The sequence below is a fragment of the Balaenoptera borealis genome (genome assembly GCF_965194805.1).
Source record: "Balaenoptera borealis genome assembly, chromosome: 15".
Classification (NCBI taxonomy): Eukaryota; Metazoa; Chordata; class Mammalia; order Artiodactyla; family Balaenopteridae; genus Balaenoptera; species Balaenoptera borealis.
In genome coordinates this window covers 13,761,872-13,782,359 of record NC_138871.1, presented here as the reverse complement: position 1 = coordinate 13,782,359, position 20,488 = coordinate 13,761,872, and the positions used below count along the sequence as shown (strand labels likewise).

The 20,488-nt window shown below is 40.8% G+C and overlaps 1 protein-coding gene and 1 long non-coding RNA gene across 9 annotated transcripts in view; one reads left to right on the top strand and one right to left on the bottom strand.

Moving 5' to 3' along the window:
* The window catches only part of KDM3A (lysine demethylase 3A), a 54,720-nt gene extending 50,609 nt beyond the window's left edge, over window positions 1-4,111 (top strand). For 6 of the 8 annotated variants that reach the window (XM_082357804.1, XM_082357802.1, XM_082357799.1 and 3 more), the window contains 5 exons: window positions 863-982; window positions 1,063-1,202; window positions 2,445-2,621; window positions 2,704-2,838; window positions 3,410-4,111. In XM_082357804.1, coding sequence (XP_082213930.1) covers window positions 863-982; window positions 1,063-1,202; window positions 2,445-2,621; window positions 2,704-2,838; window positions 3,410-3,490 — 653 coding nt within the window. In that variant the 3' untranslated portion in view covers window positions 3,491-4,111. The remainder of the gene's footprint in view (window positions 1-862; window positions 983-1,062; window positions 1,203-2,444; window positions 2,622-2,703; window positions 2,839-3,409) is intronic. The other 2 variants (XM_082357803.1, XM_082357801.1) reach the window with 1 other exon arrangement.
* On the bottom strand, window positions 4,099-17,025 carry LOC309612329. The gene is made up of 2 exons (XR_014235095.1): window positions 14,816-17,025; window positions 4,099-13,451 (listed from the first exon to the last, which is right to left on the bottom strand). It is a non-coding gene; the product is annotated as an uncharacterized lncRNA (long non-coding RNA).
* Between the last annotated feature and the right edge of the window lie 3,463 nt (window positions 17,026-20,488).

Genomic DNA, 20,488 nt, shown 5'->3' with positions numbered 1-20,488 from the left:
GAGAAGTTCCTTGGCCTCCGAACAAGACAGGGCTGCTTCACGGCCTGGCAGGTTAGAAAACAGCCTCGGCTTGCCCACCCCGAGCTATACTTGGCTCTGCTGCCCATTCAAGAAGCAGTGACCGCATGTCAGGATGTGCGTCCAAGGTAACCGCAGGGCTTGACGAGCCTCAGGGCGAATGCTGAACACATGCACCTTCTCCTGGGGTAAGAGGTTAGAGTCTCGGGTTATGGGCACCAGTGTGGACCTCGTGCTCAGGCTCACCTCTTTCACAGTTGAGGGATCCAGGGAACATGTGGGCAGCGTTCCTTCTTGCACTGAGTCCATAGTCGTTTGAGGGCCCAGCTTTACGTGTTTCTGAGGGGGTTTCTGTTAGACTCACGTCTTACCCCAGAGTCCTTCTAGTCTGTGTCAACCGAAGCTTGAGCTCACCTGCTTGAGCAAACATCCTTTTGGCAGATCCCAGCCTCAACAGTCCACTGTACCGTTCCCGAGTCCTGCTTTCTAGTTTTGGCTTTCTTCTTTTCTTGCCAGCATACTGACTCATTAAAAAAATATTTTAAAAAATAATTTCATCAAGGATTTTTAGTTGTTCTCAGCAGGAGGAAACCTATTTTGCCTCTCACCAGAAACAAGTGCTAGTATTAGGAGTTGGTTTTTTATTCTTACAAATAAATATTTAATAAGAACTTTTTTCCCCAAAGTTGAAAGGATAAAATAACTTAATATTAAATATTGTTCCATTACTTTTATATGATTAGAAAGGTAGCTTTTAAGTTTTGTGACCACGTATTCCAGGGAGTGGGAAAGACTGAGGGAGTTTTTGCTGTCTCAGTAAATTTAAGGCATTTTCTGTTTGCAGGATTAATTACTCCAGAAGATCGGAAATATGGAACAACAAATCTTCACTTAGATGTATCTGATGCAGCTAATGTCATGGTCTATGTGGGAATTCCCAAAGGACAGTGTGACCAAGAAGAAGGTAGGGTGCTGAGCATAAAAGTGGGGCTTATTCTCTGAGCTGGGACGTTGTGGTCTGATGTTTGCTTCCTCTTGCTCCAGAAGTCCTTAAAACAATCCAAGATGGAGATTCTGATGAACTCACGATAAAGCGATTTATTGAAGGAAAAGAGAAGCCAGGAGCCCTCTGGCACATATATGCTGCTAAGGACACAGAGAAGATACGAGAATTTCTTAAAAAGGTGTGCTCCTTACCCTATGGCATGTGAAGAGAGATATGCAGAATAGCAGTATTATACTACATGTCGAGACCTGACTGGGTTACTGGAGAATAATCACAGCTTCAAAAGTTAGATCTGGGCATCTCAGATTGGATAGGCTGAAGCTGGTTGCTAAGGAACAACGATTTCTAGATGATTAGGCTCACAGCTCTGAAAAGAGGGAAACTTATCTTTTTTCTTATGTCTGTGTGTTACGTCATAGCGCACCTGGAGGTTTTTGTGCGCTACCTTCAAGGTAGTTCCTCTGATCATCACGTAGTATGTATTTGTTTTTATTGCCTTAAAAATCTAAGCACTTCAGAAGTCCATGTGTCATTTCTTTGCTCTTGATAGCTGTGTTGCAAGTGAGTTACTAAGGTCTCTGTTGGTTTTATCCACCCTTATTTAGTAGTAGGTCAGGAAGACTTCACACCCTACTGTGGCCATTAGCTTATGCGGGAAAGGGATACAGGGACTTTGAAGATTCCAGGTTTCCAGTAGTTAGCACGTTGTTCAGCAAGGGTTCTGTGTGGAAGTTCTAGGCAACTGGAAAGATGGGCATATTCAGTTTTTAACCTATTCGCCACTGAGGCTGCTAGTTGCAGCCCAGATATTTGTGGCTGGTATTCTTCAGTTGTTCATGGGGAGTGGTGTTGCCTGGTGCCAGGTTAGACCCTTAACCAGCATTTGCTTCAATCAAGATGTTTCTAGCTAAGGATAATTTGACTCTTCCAGAAAACCTGCTGGTCACCATATTGTTCCTTTGATAGTGTCACCCTGAGTCTGTGCTGCCAGATACTGGGTCTAGAATAAAGAAGTTTAACCTACAGCCAACTTTGGGACTGTTTCATAACTCAAGTTGTTAAGTGAATACAGATTTTTAAGAACTGCAGTGTAGCAAGTCTATTTCTAAGGAGCTTAAGTCTACTTACATTCAAAAGCCTAGGCCAAAATACTGTCCTAACACAGTGTTTACAAAAATATGCAGACTGCCAGTCACGGTTTATAGGAAATGACAGAAGGGAACCCACATTTTCTTTCAGTCTCCTCTTGGTTCACTCAGTTAATGTCTTTGAGTGCTGTTTTCTCTTTCTGCCAACAGGGACACATGTTACAGAAGGCCTGACATTTACTGGCTGACTGCCCACACTGTCCAGGGGGCAAAATGCCCTCATGGAAACCCAGCATGTTACTCAGTTTCATAATACTTGGAATGTATTCTAGGTATCAGAAGAGCAAGGTCAAGAAAACCCCGCAGACCACGATCCCATTCATGATCAGAGCTGGTATTTAGACCGATCACTAAGAAAGCGTCTTCATCAAGAGTATGGAGTTCAAGGCTGGGCTATCGTGCAGTTTCTTGGAGATGTGGTATTTATCCCAGCAGGAGCTCCACATCAGGCAAGAACCATTACTTTATTCTTTATTCTCCTTACACTACAAACTTTGGCATGTGTGACTGATGTGGCTTGTTGTTTTCCAGGTTCATAACTTATATAGCTGTATCAAAGTGGCTGAAGATTTTGTTTCTCCAGAACATGTTAAACACTGCTTCTGGCTTACTCAGGAATTCCGCTATCTGTCACAGACTCATACAAATCATGAAGATAAATTACAGGTAAAAATGGCTGTGATTCCTGGCATTCTCTGACTCTGGCTTCATAGCCCATTACTGACCTTATAAAAATAATCAGCAAACTTGGCCATACCACACTTGGTACAGTGAGTTGATGAACTGGCTTTATGTCTCGTTCTGCTGCCTACTTAGGCAAAGGAGGAATAAACATGGAGGAAATCTCATTTTGGTTTAGAGGCTTTCAGTAGTGAATCATCTAACATATGATTCCATGTTTGGAAAACTAGGGAAATAGATAAACTGAAAAATAGAGCTGTACCTTGGGGCTTGCTTGTGTCTGCACTCACTGGGAGCAGGGCCACGTAGGATCAAAGCCTCTGGAAGGGGGAAAATGAGTGTTTAAGTTCTTCAAAGGAGGCATGGGTTTAAAATGTGTATAAAATAACAGCCTAAAGGAGGCCAGGGGCCTTTCAAGTATTATTAACATTTCATATTGAATTTTGAGTTTTGAATTTCAAGAGCATGGTATAAAATTGGTAGGGGGAAGGTTTATTCTTACTGACAGATTTTAGATTTCATGGTAAGCTGACCATATTTTCTCTCGTTTTTTCAGGTGAAGAATGTTATCTACCATGCAGTGAAAGATGCGGTTGCTATGCTGAAAGCCAGTGAATCCAGTTTTGGCAAACCCTGAGGGTCCCAGAGGCGCCTTACCCCCGCACATTGGAAGTGAAGTACTGGCAGCTGTTCAAACTCTTCAGGCAGGAATCCTGTGGACTTTGAGACTCATGTTACCTCATCTTCTTTTTTAAACTGTACCCACCTGGTAAGGGTACTCTGTCTAATGTATATTTCTAGTGTTTACAGACACTAAATGTGTATATGTAGTAACTATTTACAGAACATGCATCCTTAAACTGTGACTTCTCACCTAGTGCAGAGCTTCTACCCAGCTGTAAAAACAGAACCCCTTATCAGCTCTGGAACAAGACCTGCAGTTATTCCCCAGCTGTGTGGTTGGACAGCTTAGTCAAATGGGTTATAACTCTTAGGAATCACCGCGCAGTTTATTTGGGTTGTGTTTTGTTGTGTCTGAGTACCCTCTCCCCGACCCCTTAGGGTTCAGAAGGGCAGTGGAGGAAGCGACCGCCGACATTTGGACGTTGTATTGCCTTAGGACTGGCATTATATAGCAGAGGTCAACTACTGCACCATTCTTGGGGTTAACCATCTTTAGTTAAACGGAGTTTTAATTTAAATGAAGCTTTGCTAATTTTAAGTGTTAAGCATTTTGCATTAAAGTATTCATATAATGTTCTGACTCAGTTTATTGGCATCATTCTCTGGTTGCAGAGTCAACACACACTTCATCAGTGTTACAGGTGTAAGAGTTTGCGCCAGGAACTCATCTTAAAAGCAGAGAAATTTGATGCTGTAGTGATTTTTGAGTGGTTATTAACAATGCTAACATGGAAACAGGTTTCTCCCCAGCCAAGTTGAAACTCCTGTCACACTTCTGTAAAGAAACACCACTGATTAACTACCTTTAGAAGTGACAGTTAACCAAAAAACCAAATAGTGATGGGTTAAATAGTTCTCAAAAGGTAAGAGATCAAAATTCTTTGTCTCTCTTCTGACCCTTTATAGTTTAAGAGTTTACAAAGGAAAATGAAATTATTAGACGTTTTAGAACAGTAGTATCTAAAATAATCATCTCTATGAAGGAATAAAATAAAGAAGCCACTTTTCTATAGCTCGTTGATTCTCCTGGCCAGCTGTAGCTGTACTAAAAGGAATTAAATTGAAACCAAGTAGCGTAGACAAGGCCTAGAGCCTGGATTTTTACCTGTGAGCTCAGAGTAGGAGATCAAAGATCCCCACCTAATGTCAGCCCTCTTCAAACCAAAATCTTTAATGGATGAACTTTCAAAAACAAAGTTTTCTGAAAAGAATAAGTAGAAATATCTACCTATCTTAGTGGGAAACGTCTTCCCTGGGAATTTCTTACCAGAAGCTTCTTTATACAGTTTTGGATCTAGAATTGGCACTGTTGATTAGAAATCTCCAATAGGCAAAAGAAGAGGAAAACTTGGATTCTCTATAGAGGAAATCACCTTCAAGCCAGGCCTCAAAGGAGTCCCACAGATGATAGTTCCAAGGACTGTTATTCACAATCAAATGCATTGTATCCACAAATATGAAAATTGAAAGCTACCATGAGCAAGAGTCAATGCAAACCTGAAACTGCCGTATTTATGAAACTTGCAAAGTTTGTAGGTTCTGGAATGATCCAGCACTTATTTCATATTCTGAAATGTTTAGTATGTTTGTTTGAAGAAATGAGAGTATAGGAATATGATGAAAGAATGAGATTGCCAGACATGACCAGATTTGGAAAGAAGCTGAATAGAACTTTTACAGAAATGAGACATGATGGTTAAAATTAGAAATTCAGCACATGAGTTAAGTGGCAGAAAAAAGTTCTTTTACAAACTGAAAGATTGGTAAAAATAACACAAGACAGCATTGAGTAACAGGAAACTGTAAAGAAGTGTTAACTTATAAGGCGGACACAGAAAAGTATAGGTTTGACCATCAGTGACAGAGAATTAAGAGACTGGTGAGGGAGGGTGACATTCTGAGACTGAAATTTTTCCAGTACTGACATGTCAGATTGAAGAAGCCTAACTAAATCAAGCAAGATAAATAAAATATCCACACCTGTGGGTAGTAAGTAACAGTAATAAGTTAAAAGAATACCCAAAACAAATAGGTTCTTAAAAGTACCCACAATGGGGAAAAATATGATCTTCAAAGAGGTGACAGACTTAACAGCTGACTTCTTAACAACAACAGGGGGAGTCAAGAAAGTAGATGCCACTCTTACTGTGCCAGAGAACATGCCTGAAAATAACTCTAGACACAGCAAAATTATTTTCCCCGTTCTTACTGACATTTTCAGATAAAAGCCAGAGTTTCTCTTCAGGCCCTTGCTGAAGGAACTTTTAAGAATATCCTTAGGATTAAAAAAAAAAGAAAAAGAAAAAAAGAATATCCTTAGGAAAAAAAAGTAACTCACATCATGATGCAAGAAAAAACGTTGTACAAGGGAAACTGTAAATTCATGGATAATCTTAAGCAACAGTGGAACAATATTTTTAGTAGTCTGGATAAAGTTCCTCTAAAAGTTAAACAGAATTAATGCATGATCCAGCAATTCCACTTCTATGTTTATACTCAAAAGAATTGAAAGCAAGGATTCAAGCAGGTACTTGTAGACTCATGTTCATAGCAGCATTATTCACAAGAGCCAAGAAGTGGAAACAACCCAATAGATGAACAGATAAACAATGTGGCAAATCTATACAGTGGAATATTTTCCAGTCTTAAAAAGGAAAGAAATTCTGACACAGGCTACAACATGGATGAGTCTTGAAAATACACTAAGTGAAATATGGCAAACACACAAAAGGACAGATATTGTATGATTCCACTTATATGAGGGACAGTCATGTTCCTAGAGTAGAGACAGGAAGTAGAATGATGGTTACTGGGGCTGAGAGGAAGGGGGACTGGAAGTTACTGTTTAACGGTTACAGACTTTCTGTTTGGGATGATGAAAAAATTCTGGAGATAGATGCTGGTGATGGTTGTACAACATTGTAAATATCCTTACTGCCACTGAATTGTACACTTAAAAATGATTAAAATGGTCAATTTTGTGTTATGTATATCTTAACCAAAATAAAAATTAACTCCAAGTAGGAAAAGCTTTTGGAGTTGAATGAGAAAATGACATTCTTATTGTTTTAACTGATTAAAAAGGTAGGAAAGAAGGAACAAGTGGGACTTTTCTAAATGCAAGTTTCCCCCACTATTCGAAAGTATTGAAAGTAGAGGTTTCCTCTGAAACCTTTTGCAAGCGTAGAAGCAGGTTCCCTAGGACACATCTTGCTAATGGATGCACAAAATAAATAGACATAAAGCACAGACGCTCACAGACACAGCTCAAGGCCATGGCGCCTTGATGCTGAGATGCTGAGTGTAGTTTCCTGGGAAGGAGCTTGGCGGGGCCGCTTTCACTGCTCAGGATGCACGCTGCCTCTGCAACACCTCTCTGCAAAACAAACGCTGAATGCTGTTTTCGCATCTTGCCTTTTTTTTTGTTAAAAGCAAATATCCTCTTCAGATTTCTTTCAGTTAGCAAAAACAGGTACTAATGTAGGTATTTCATAAAAGTGAAGTGTAGTGTAAAGTGAACTTTCAACAAGTGGACGATACTTGTGCTCCAGTTGCAAGATAAAGATGGTCTGACTGGATTAAGTAAAAGACTTGACTATATACTACTTACAAAAGATACAGTTTGTAGGTTAAAAGTAAAAGCACGGAAAAAGTTATATCATGCAAACACTAATTGTATGAAAGCAAATATGGCTATATTAATACCAAAGTGATTTTAAGATAGGGTTTTACCAGAGAGAAGTTGTTTTCACAATCATGAAAGGATTAATTCAGCAGGAAGATACAATAATCCTAAGTAAGTACGAACCTAATAACAGAACTGCAAAGTGATATGAAGCAAAATTTGACAAAATTAAAGGAGAAAACAAGTTCACAATTACAGTTGAAGAGTCTCACCCACCTCTTTCTGTAATTGATACAATAAACATATAAAACCAATACAAATATAAAATATTTGAACCTATCAAACAAATTGACACTTATTAGAACACTAAAGCCAGTGGCTGCAAAGTACACATTCATTTCAAGCGCACATTGCTTATTCAAGAACAAACCATACACTACCCAAAAACAAAGATAAAACTACAAAATTCTCAAATGTCGAGAAATTAAGCAACATACTTCTAAGTAACCCATTGATCAAGAAGAAATCAGAATGGAAATGAGATACTGGGAACGGAATAATAAAAATACAACCATTCAAAAGTTGTGGAATTCAGCTTACAACAGTGCTTAGATGGGAATTTATAGCTTTAAATGTATGCGTATGGGACTTCCCTGGTGGTCCAGTGGCTAAGACTCCGTGCTCCCAATGCAGGGGGCCTGGGTTCAATCCCTGGTCAGGGAACTAGATCTCACATGCCTTAACTGAGAGTTCACGTGCCGCAACTAAAGATCCTGCACGCCGCAACGAAGATCCTGCCAGCCACAAGTAAGACCTGGCACAGCCAAATAAATAAATAAATAATTTTAAAAAAATGTATGTGAAGTAATGTTTCTTTCTAAAATGTTTAGTAGAAGCACTTCATCAGTGAAAACATGCAGTAGGATTTTTAACAGAGGATTCAGTTTTTTTCAACAGATCTAAGACTATTCAGATTTTCCTTTTTTATTTTTTATTGTATGCTTTATGTTAGCTATGGCCTTGTCATATATGACACTATATATATTCAGGTGTGTTCCCTCTATATTCACTTTGTTGAGAGTTTTTATTAGAAATGGATGTTGATAGCTCCCTGTCAGCCATATGATCCTGAGGGTAAACAACCAATACGCTTCAACAATACTGTGTTGCTTGCATTTTGTACAGATTGTGGTTTGTGTTTTCACATCCTGTAATGTCTGCAAAACGCCCATCTGCATCTGCTGCTTCTAGTAGGAAGAAGAAGAGGAAGGCAATTACTCTTGAGATAAAACTCAAGGTAATTGCCCAGCACGAAGGTGGCAAGCCAGTAATGATCATCGCACATGAGTTAGGAATTTTGCATTGATGATAACCATCTTAAAGGTTAAGAAGTGAATCAATGATGCAGTGAAACAGCATCAATTAAATACACCATCATCGTGAAGAAAAGAGCTGGGCTAATTGATGATATTGAAAAATTACTTGTCACATAGAAGACCAGATACAGAAACGTACACCACTTAGCTGACTGATGACCCAGGCTAAGGCAAGAAGTCTTTTCGATTCACTCTTTATACACAAGTGTTTATAGCAAGTCATGGGAGGTTTCAATGCTTCAAAAGCATCATAATTTTCATAATGTGAAATTCAACAGTGAGGCAGTGAGTGCCAATGCTAAAGGTGTTGAAGCTTTTAAGGAAGAGCTATATAGGATGATTGTGGGTGAGAAATATTTGCCAGCACAAAAAGTTAATATTGATGAAACAAGCTTGTTCTAGAACTGTATGCCAGAACATACATACATTCATGAAGAGTCCAAGACAATGTCAGGCATTCAGAGACCATTTAACACTGCTTTTGGGTGGAAATGTTGCAGGGTTCAAATTAAAGCCTTTCCTAATGTACCAATTAGAGAATCCTAGAGCATTCAAGAATGTGAGGAAGCATACACTTCCCATTTGTTATTACCATAATAAGAAAGCCTGGAAACAGTAGCATTGTTTGGAGACTTTTAACTGTCACAGGCAAGAGAATATTGTAGGCAAAACAACATCCCATTCCAGCTGATCTTGGACAAAGCCCCAGGGCATCCACAGCATGTCTGTGACGTGCATCCTGATGTAAAGGTTGTGTATTCGCTTCCAAACACAACCATGCTCTAAATGTGAACCATCACTGCAGCAGGGGAAGAAGTCGCACAGCAATGCATGAATGGCATTTGGAAGAAAGTTCTGAAGACCTACATGGACGCACTGAACGGCTTTTAACAAAGATTCTACTGTTGCCGAAATAGTAAAGGAACAAGATGCTAGTGCTTGGGAAGCAGCTAGAATTGGACGTTGATAAAGAGGATGTTCATGAGCTTCTCAGCATCGAGGCTGAAGAGCCTTCCAATGAAGAGCTGATTGAACTGGAGGAAGTAAGAAGTAAAGAAGTCAAGGCAGAGGAAGAAGTTATACCCGAGGCACCAAGAAAGTTCACAGCAAAGAAACTGGCAGAGACGTTTCCTGCTATCACCAGTGGTGTATGGAAGTTAGAAGAAATGGATGTTAATTACAAGAGATTGGCAAGACCTGGCAGGCAGATACAGGAAGCTCTTGCTTGCCATAGAGAAGAAAAACTGTGCACTCAAAACTGGTTATCTTCCTGAAGAACAAACACTATGCCTGCTAAACCAAGTGTCAGTGCCCCAGGTCTTTCTACCGGCTATTCTCAAGCCTCATCAGAAGAGAGACTGACGACCCTGCGGCTGTAGCATCCCCATCATCCAGCAGTTAACTGTAGTTCAGTCCTTCAAAATTCTTCAAATCCAGTGTGCTTTCAGCTGGGTACACTAATGGTGAGTACCCATACAGCCATTCTGTTTTTCACTTTCAAGCACAGTATTCAATAAATTACATGAGATATTCAACACTTTATTATAAAATAGGCTTGTGTTAGATGATTTTGCCCAACTATGGGCTAATGTAAGTGTTCTGAGCACATTTAAGGTAGGCTAGGCTAAACTAGTAGGTTAAGTGTATTAAATAAAAAAAATTTTTTAACATCTGTATTGGCGTATCATTGCTTTACAATGGTGTGTTGGTTTCTGCTTTATAACAAAGTGAATCAGTTATACATATACATATGTTCCCATATCTCTTCCCTCTTGCATCTCCCTCCCTCCCACCCTCCCTACCCCACCCCTCTAGGTGGTCACAAAGCACCGAGCTGATCTCCCTGTGCTATGTGGCTGCTTCCCACTAGCTACCTATTTTGGTAGTATATGTAAGTCCATGCCACTCTCACTTCGTCCCAGTTTACCCTTCCCCCACCCTGTGTCCTCAAATCCATTCTCCACATCTGCATCTTTATTCCTGTCCTGCCCCTAGGCTCTTCAGAACCATTTTTTTTCTTTAGATTCCACATATATGTGTTACCATATGGTATTTGTTTTTCTCTGACTTACTTCACTCTGTATGACACAGTCTAGGTCCATCCACCTCACTACAAATAACTCAATTTCGTTTTTTTTATGGCTGAGTAATAGTCCATTGTATATATGTGCCACATCTTCTTTATCCATTCATCTGTTGATGGACACTTAGTTTGCTTCCATGTCCTGGCTATTGTAAATAGAGCTGCAGTGAACATTGTGGTACATGACTCTTTTTGAATTACGGTTTTCTCAGGGTATATGCCCAGTAGTGGGATTGCTGGGTTGTATGGTAGTTCTAGTTTTAGTTTTTTAAGGAACCTCCATACTGTTCTCCATAGTGGCTGTATCAGTTTACATTCCCACCAACAGTGCAAGAGGGTTCCCTTTTCTCCACACCCTCTCCAGCATTTATTGTTTGTAGATTTTTTGATGATGGCCATTCTGACTGGTGTGAGGTGATACCTCATTGTAGTTTTGATTTGCATTTCTCTAATGATTAGTGATGTTGAGCATCCTTTCACGTGTTTGTTGGCAATCTGTATGTCTTCTTTGGAGAAATGTCTATTTAGGTCTTCTGTCCATTTTTTGATTGGGTTGCTTTTTTGATTTTGAGCTGCATGAGCTGTTTGTGTATTTTGGAGATTAATCCCTTGTCAGCTTCTTCGTTTGCAAATATTTTCTCCCATTCTGAGGGTTGTCTTTTCGTCTTGTTTATGGTTTCCTTTGCTGTGTAAAAGCTTGTAAGTTTAATTGGGTCCCATTTGTTTATTATTTTTTCATTACTCTAGGAGGTGGGTCAAAAAAGATCTTGCTGCGATTTATGTCAGAGTGTTCTGCCTATGCTTTCTCTAGTTGCATCGAGCAGGGGCTACTCTTCGTTGTGGTGCTCGTGCTTCTCATTGCGGTGGCTTCTCTTGTTGCAGAGCACAGGCTCTAGGCACGTGGGCTCCAGTAGTTGTGGCTCACGGGCTCTAGAGCGCAGGCTCAGTAGTTGTGGTGCTCAGGCTTAGTTGCTCCATGGCATCTGGGATCCTCCCGGACCAGGGATCGAACCCGTGTCCCCTGCATTGGCAGGCGGATTCTTAACCACTGCACCACCAGGGAAGTCCCTCTCCTTCATTCTTGAAGGATAGTTTTGCTGGATGTAGAATTCTTCATTGAAAGTTTTTTCTTTCAGCACCTTAAATACGTCACCCCACTGCCTCTGGCTTCTATGGTTTCCGATGAGAAATTAGATGTTAATCTTATTGAGGATCCCTTGTACATGAGGAGTTGCTTCTCTTTTGCTGCTTTCAAGAGTCTGTCTCTTTTCAACAATTGGCCTATAATGTGTCTTAGCGTGGATCACTTTGATTTTATCTTGCTTGGAATTTGTTGAGCTATTTGCATGTATAGGTTAATATCTTTCAGATATGGGAGGTTTTCAGTCATTATTTCTTCAAATATTCTTTTTGCTCCTTTTTCCCTCTCTCTTATCCTTCTGGTCCTCCCATAATGCACATGTTGGTGAGCTTGATGGTCTCCCACAGGTCCCTTGGGCAGTGTTCATTTTTCTTTCTGCTTCTCAGACTGGATCATTTCAGTTGTTCTATCTTCAAGTTTACCTATTTTTTTCTTCTTCCTCCTCAAATATGCTGTTGAACCCCTTTAGTGTATTTTTTTTCATTTCAGTTATTGTACTTTCCAGCTCCAGAATTTCTATGTGGTTCCTTTTTATTATTTCTCTTTATTAATATTCTCATTTTGTTCGTATATTATTTTCCTGGTTTTCTTTACCTTTTAAGCATATCTGAGACAGCTGGCTTAAAGTCTTTGTCTAGCAAGTGTGGTATCTGGGCTTCCTCAGGGATGGTTTCTGTAAATTTAATTTTTTTCCTTTGAATGGGCTGTACTTTCCGTTTTCTTTGTATGCTTTGTGATTTTGTTGTTGTTGAAAACTGGACATTCCAATATTCCAGAATAATTCTGGAAATCAGAATCTCCCCCTTCCCAGGGATTTTTCTGTTCTGAATTATTGAAGGCTTAGCTGTGTTGAGCCAGTGTTTTGACAGAGATTTCCTTGAATTTCACAACCTTAAAAAACAAACAAAAACACCTCTCCCAATCTTCTATGGATTGGCTCTGTGCTGGGACACTCTTAACACTTAGCCAGACCATTTATGATTCTGCCTCAGCCTTCACTTTCTGAATGCACCAAGCCTATAGGTCAAGCAGTGGTGAAAAATGGGGTCTTCTCAGGTCCTTTCTGAGCATAATTCCTGTCCTGCTTTTCTAAATTCCCCAGTATACACAATTGCTTTTGAATGCACTAATATCCCAAAGAAATCCTTTCCCTGGCTTTTCCTCCCAGGTTTTGAGCAGTCTCTTGTAATCTTTTGGCCCAGGTGGCTCTGCACATTTAAAAAAAAAACAAAAACAAAAACAAAAAAACCTTAACATGTTTTCAAGCAAAACTTCCTGCTTTTCCACCCTGAATAAATTCCAAGATAGGCAAACCAGAGATGAGCACCTTGCGTTAGTCTTTCAGAATGGCCCTTAGATTGGGGCAAACATGACAATTTAGGAATAAGGTCTTCTCTCTTTCCCTGGGACTAGGGACCAGGGTCTCACATTTGAGAATGTGGGCTGCCGTCTTCAAGACCGCTGCCAAGCTGGGAGAGAGGTTTGTCCAGGGCAAGTAAAAATGCCACAAAGCTTTCTTTCTGTTTTTAAGTTTCTTTTTTCTTAATACAGCATCTTCTTGGTTGCTGTAAACCTTTGTTTTCCAGAGTTCTGACAAAGTTGGTTCTGACAGTTTCTGGTACTTTTTTCAATGTTTCTTTGGAAGGATGGGTGTTTGGAGTTGTCTACTCCTCCATTTTGCTGACAACTCTATAAATATATTATAAAACTATAATTAGTAACTGACTGTACTGCTGAACTGAATGAATAAGCATTTTCAGAACTCTAATGAAAAACTGATGAAGTCATAGAAGTGCTAACAAAAGATCAAGATAAAAAAAAAATTAATTACATGGGACTGAGTGAGCTGATGAGGATGATTATAATTTTTGTGACTTTGTTTGAATTAAAAAAAAAATCCCACAAGGACTCAGAGGCAAAGAATATACATATCAATTTTCACTGCAAAGTAAAGGAGCTGTTACAGTGGAGGATTACTGGACTGAATGTCAATATTATGACATAGTATGAGTGTGTTTCATGTTTGGTAATTGCAATCATTGTTGCTTTTGTTGTGGTCATCCATTTACAATGATTGGTGTCAGTCTATTTATCTCTTGTAAAAATAAAATACAGTGTGTGTGTGTGAAAAAAAAAACCCAAAAAACCCAAAAAACTATAATTAATTATATGTAAATGAGAACTTCCTTAAGAAAAAGTATTTCCCTACTGTGGTTTAGACTTGGATTTCTGAAATGGCTCAGTGGCTAGGGAATGTTCATTCTGGTATCTCAAAAGGAAACTGCTTGGTTAAATAAATTGGTAAAAGCATATGAAAGGCTGTGAAAAGTTTAAAAAAACCTGCTTTATGTTCATTTCAACCAAACATTTCCCAAGTTTATTTTCACTTATGAGCCTTTCTTATTGGTAATACAGAATACCATTTGAAGAGCATCTGTCACTAGGGTAGGACAAGGAAAACTGTCCAGTTTTTCAAAGCTTTGATTTTTCACAGTTGTTTCCATAAATACAGTTATGGGGTTGGATTTTAGGGAGAGGTGCAGAGGCAGGCATGACTAGTACTATTTTGGAACAAATATGAGTCACAACCCCTTCTCTCCAGGAGTTCTGAGACACACCTTTAAGTATATGACACGCAAAAGGGCCTAAGGCCAGGTGAGCTGTACAACTGGCAAGGTGTCTTTGATAGACAACATGGGGAGAGTGGGGAGGGACAGAGAAAGTGAAGTTATCATCTGCCTAGAACGAACTGCTGGGTGATCAACACAAGCTGCACAGTGATTTTTAAAGAGTACGCTGTGTCTGAAGACAAAACAAATGAGTTGGCAGTGTGGAATGCTATTCTGGAATGCAACCCTTTAAATTGGGTTTTTTTGGGCACCAAGTAGATTCATCTGTGGATGGGGTGGGGAGAGTGGGAGCTGGTGTTGCTAGTGCTGGACCTAAATCAAGGGCCTGAGGTTTAGAGGAAAACTTTTATTGCAGGCGTTGACACCATGGTTTCCCTTTCCGGATTGCAGACCTTTCCAGGGCCAGAAGAGTATCTGACTCACCTTGTTTCCAATGATACCCAACAGAGTATTGAGGAAAAATGGAATATGCGGCCTGATAACGAGCCAAGAATGCTCTTTCCTTAGCCTGAAAACAGGAATGGAAAAATCAGGACCAATTCAAACGATTAAAACAAACCAATCCTACATTTACATCATTTTATTTGAATGGTGGAAAGAGTGCTTGTCATTATTCTGTCCATTCATGCACCTGGATAAACTTTGATTATCCACATAAGGACAAAAACGCTCAGGGATTTATGAGCATTCCTTAATTCCAAAATCATTCTGTGAATAAATTAGCCAGATAAATGGGATCATAAAACTATATCCTGTCAATACGTCAGTTCCTCTCAACTTGACTTACAGATTCAAAGCAGTCCCAATCAAAATCCCAGCAAGTTTTGTGGATATTGGCAGATGAATTCTGAAGTTTATATAGGGAGGCAAGAGACGCAGAATAGACAACACTATTGAAGAAGAACAAAGTTGGAGGACTGATGCTACCTGACTTCAAGACTTACTATTAAGCTACAGTAATCAAGACAATTTGGTATTGGCAAAAAAATAAGCAAATACATCAATGGAACAGAATAGAGAGCCCCAAAATAGGCCCACATAAATATAGTCAACTGATCTTTGATGAAGCAGCAAGGGCAGTATACTGCAGCAAAGATAGTCTTTTCAACAAATGGTGCTCGAATAACTGGACATCCACATGCAAAGAAATAAATCTAGACACAGACGTTACATGCTTTACAAGAATTAATACAGATCACAGACCTAAATGTAAAATGCAAAACTATAAGACTACTAACAAAATAACATAGAAACTCTAGGTGACCTTGGGTATGGCAATGACTTTTAAGATCCAATATCAAAGGCACTATCATGAAATAAATAATTGGTAAGATAGACTTCATTAATATTAAAAACTGCTCTGTGAAAAACAATGTGAAGAGAGTAAGAAAACAAGCCACAGATTGGGAGAAAATGTTTGCAAAATGTATTTCTGATAAAGCACTATTATCCACAGTATACAAAGAAGTCTTAAAACTCAGCAATAAGAAACAACCCAATTAAAAACGGGCAAAAGTTCTAAACAGATACCTCACCAAAGAATATATACATATGGCAAAAAAGCACATAAAGAGATGTTCAACATCATATATCATCAGGGAAATGCAAATTAAGACGAGATACCGTTACACACTTATTAGGATAGTCAAAATCCAAAACACAACACCAAATGCTGGTGAGGATGTGGAGCAATAGGTACTCGCACATCATTGCTGGCGGGAATGCAAAATGATACAGCCACTTGGAAGACTGTCAGTTTCTTACAAAACTAGACATACTCTTACCATAAGATCCAGCAACTGTGCTCCTTGGTATTCACCTAAATAGTTGAAATGAATGTCTACACAAAGACCTGCACACAGACATTTATGGCTTTATTCATAATTGCCAACACTTTGAAGCAACCAAGATGTCCTTCCGTAGGTGAATGGATAGTGTGGTGCATGCGGACAATAGAATATTATTTAGCACTAAAAAGAAATGGCCTGTCAAGCCATGAAAAGACATGGAGGAAACTTACATGCATATTACTAAGTGTAAGAAGCCAATGTGAAAGGGCTATGTACTGTATGATTCCAGGAGTAAATGTACTTGTGGGGTGCGAGATGTCAGTACACACAAGGGGGAGATGGTGCCTGTGTCAGGGCCAGAGGTGTACATGAGAACTCTATTTTCTGCTCAACTGTGCTCTGAACCTAAAACTTCTCTGAAAAATAATGTTTACTTAAACAACAAACTGTATCCTAAAGATGAGATCAAGAGCAATAGGACGGCCCCCTGGATTGAAGATTCCCATTTTGCAGGATGAGACTCAAAGGCCCTCTCTGCGGCACATCTGACACACTTGGATTTCTCCATACAATCTACAAAGCCAACCTGGGAGAGAGTGGTTGGGTTTTTTTTCCTACCTGTTTAGGGCACACAAGACTTGGACCAGAGAGACCTGGGTTGAGCCCCAGTTCTGCCACTTCGTGACTGTGATTTAGGATACGTCACTTCAGCAAGCTGAGCTGTTTTCCTAACTTGTGAAGACTGAATGATTACATACGTTAAACAGCTTTGTAAACTGTCAAGCCCACACAAATATAAATTGCTACTGCTGAATTATTTCAAAATACAGCTTAGAAATGTGTGAGTTGACTTACCAACTGTGGGGCTTTGAGCAAACTACTTAATCTCTTTAAGACTAAGGTGTTGGAGTAGGGGCAAGATGGCGGAAGAGTAAGACGCGGAGATCACCTTCCTTCCCACAGATACAGTAGAAATACATCTACATGTGGAACTGCTCCTACAGAACACCACTGAACGCTGGCAGAAGACGTCAGACCTCCCAAAAGGCAAGAAACTCCCCCCGTACTTGGGTAGGGTAAAAGAAAAAAGAAATAACAGAGACAAAAGAATAGGGACGGGACCTGCGCCAGTGGGAGGGAGCCGTGAAGGAGGAAAGGTTTCCAGGCACTAGGAAGCCCCTTTGCGGGCAGAGACTGCGGGTGGCAGAGGGGGGAAGCTTCGGAGCCACGGAGGAGAGCGCAGCCACAGGGGTGCGGAGGGCAAAGCGGAGAGACTCCCGCACAGAGGCTCGGCGCCAACCAGCACTCACCAGCCCGAGAGGCTTGTCTGCTCACCCGCCGGGGCGGGCGGGGGCTGGGAGCTGAGGCTCGGGCTTTGGTGCTAGCCGGGAGGGAGTCCGGGAAAAAGTCTGCAGCTGCCGAAGAGGCAAGAGACTTTTTCTTGCCTCTTTGTTTCGCGGCGCGCAAGGAGAGGGGATTCAAACCGCTGCCTAAACGAAATCCAGAGACGGGTGCGAGCCGCGGCTATCAGCACGGATCCCACAGCAACAGGGGCGCAGAGGGAAAAACAGAGAGATTCCCACACAGAGGCTCAGCGCCGAGCAGCACTCACCAGCCCGAGAGGCTTGTCTGCTCACCCGCTGGGGCGGGCAGGGCTGGGAGCTGAGGCGCGGGCTTCGGTCGGATCGCAGGGAGAGGACTGGGGTTGGTGGCGTGAACACAGCCTGAAGGGGTTGGCGTGCCGCGGCGAGCCGGGAGGGAGCCGGAGAGGAGGTCTGTAGCCGCCGAAGAGGCAAGAGACTTTTTCTTGCCTCTTTGTTTCGCGGCGCGCAAGGAGATGGGATTCAGAGCGCCGCCTAGACGAACTCCAGAGGCGGGCATGAGCCGCGGCTAACAGCGTGGACCCCAGAGACGGGCGCGAGTCGCGGCCATCAGCACGGACCCCAGAGACTGGTAGGAAACGCTAAGGCTGCTGCTGCCGCCACCAAGAAGCCTGTGTGCGAGCACAGGTCACTCTCCACACTGCCCCTCCCGGGAGCCGGTGCAGCTCGCCACTGCCAGCCTCCCGTGATCCGGGGACAACTTCCCCAGGAGAACACACGGCGCGCCTCAAGCTGCTGCAACGTCACGACGCCTCTGACGCCGTAGGCTCGCCCCGCCTCCTCCGTACCGCTCCCTCCCCTGGCCTGAGTGAGCCAGAGCCCCCGAAGCAGCTGCTCCTTTAAGCCCGTTCTGTCTGGGCGGGGGAACGGACGCCCTCAGGAGACGTACATGCAGAGGCGGGTCCAAATCCAAAGCTGAACGCTGGGAGCTGTACGAACAAAGAAGAGAAAGGGAAATCTCTCCCAGCAGCCTCAGAAGCAGCGGATTAAAACTCCACAAACAACTTGATGTGCCTGCATCTGCTGAATACCTGAATAGACAACGAATCATCCCAAATTCAAAAGGTGGACTTTAGGAGCAGGATATATTAATTTCCCCTTTTCCTTTTTTTGTGAGTGTATATGTGTATGCTTCTGGGTGAGATTTTGTCTGTATAGCCTTGCTTTCACCATCAGTCCTAGGGTTAGGTCCATCCATATTTTTTTTTTAATTAAAAAAATTTTTTTTTCCTAATATATGTTTTCTTAATAATTTTTTCCGTATTTTTTATTTTTAGAAATTAAAAAATTTTTTAGTAAGTTTTTTCATATTTTTTATTTTAAAAAATTAAAATTTTTTTCTTAAATTTTTTTCTTAAAAATTTTTTTCTTATTTTTTACTATAAAAAATTAATAAATCTATTGTTAAAAATTAAAAAAAAAATTTCTGAATACATTTACTCTTAATTTTTTTTCTTATTTTTTATTATAATAGCTTTATTTTATTTTATTTTATCCTCTTTTTTTCTTTCTATTTTTTTCTCCCTTATATTCTGAGCTGTGTGGATGAAAGGCTCTTGGTGCTCCAGCCAGACATCAGGGCTGTGCCTCTGAGGTGGGAGAGCCAACTTCAGGACACTGGTCCACAAGAGACCTACCAGCTCCACGTAATACCAAACGGCAAAAATCTCTCAGAGATCTCCATCTCAACATCAAGACCCAGCTTCACTCAACGACCAGCAAGCTACAGTGTTGGACACCCTATGCCAAACAACTAGCAAGACAGGAACACAGCCCCATCCATTAGCAGGGAGGCTGCCTAAAATCATAAGGCCACAGACACCCCAAAACACACCACCAGACGTGGACGTGCCCACCAGAAAGACAAGATTCAACCTCATCCACCAGAACACAGGCAATAGTCACCTCCACCAGGAAGCCTACACAACCCACTGAACCAACCTTACCCACTGGGGACAGATACCAAAAACAACGGGAACTACGAACCTGCAACCTGTGATAAGGAGACCCCAAACACAGTAAGATAAGCAAAATGAGACGACAGAAAAACACACAGCAGATGAAGGAGCAGGGTCAAAACACACCAGACCTAACAAATGAAGAGGAAATAGGTAGTCTACCTGAAAAAGAATTCAGAATAATGATAATAAGGATGATCCAAAATCTTGGAAATAGAATAGACAAAATGCAAGAAACATTTAACAAGGACGTAGAAGAATTAAGAGGAACCAAGCAACGATGAAAAACACAATAAATGAAATAAAAAATACTCTAGATGGGATCAATAGCAGAATAACTGAGGCAGAAGAAAGGATAAGTGACCTGGAAGATAAAATGGTGGAAATAACTACTGCAGAGCAGGATAAAGAAAAAAGAATGAAAAGAACTGAGGACAGTCTCAGAGACCTCTGGGACAACATTAAACGCACCAACATTCGAATTATAGGGGTCCCAGAAGAAGAAGAGAAAAAGAAAGGGACTGAGAAAATATTTGAAGAGATTATAGTTGAAAACTTCCCTAATATGGGAAAGGAAATAGTTAATCAAGTCCAGGAAGCACAGAGAGTCCCATACAGGATAAACCCAAGGAGAAACACGCCAAGACACATATTAATCAAACTGTCAAAAATTAAATATAAAGAAAACATATTAAAAGCAGCAAGGGAAAAACAACAAATAACACACAAGGGAATCCCCATAAGGTTAACATCTGATCTTTCAGCAGAAACTCTCCAAGCCAGAAGGGAGTGGCAGGATATACTTAAAGTGATGAAGGAGAAAAACCTACAACCAAGATTACTCTACCCAGCAAGGATCTCATTCAGATGTGATGGAGAAATTAAAACCTTTACAGACAAGCAAAAGCTGAGAGCGTTCAGCACCACCAAACCAGCTTTACAACAAATGCTAAAGAAACTTCTCTA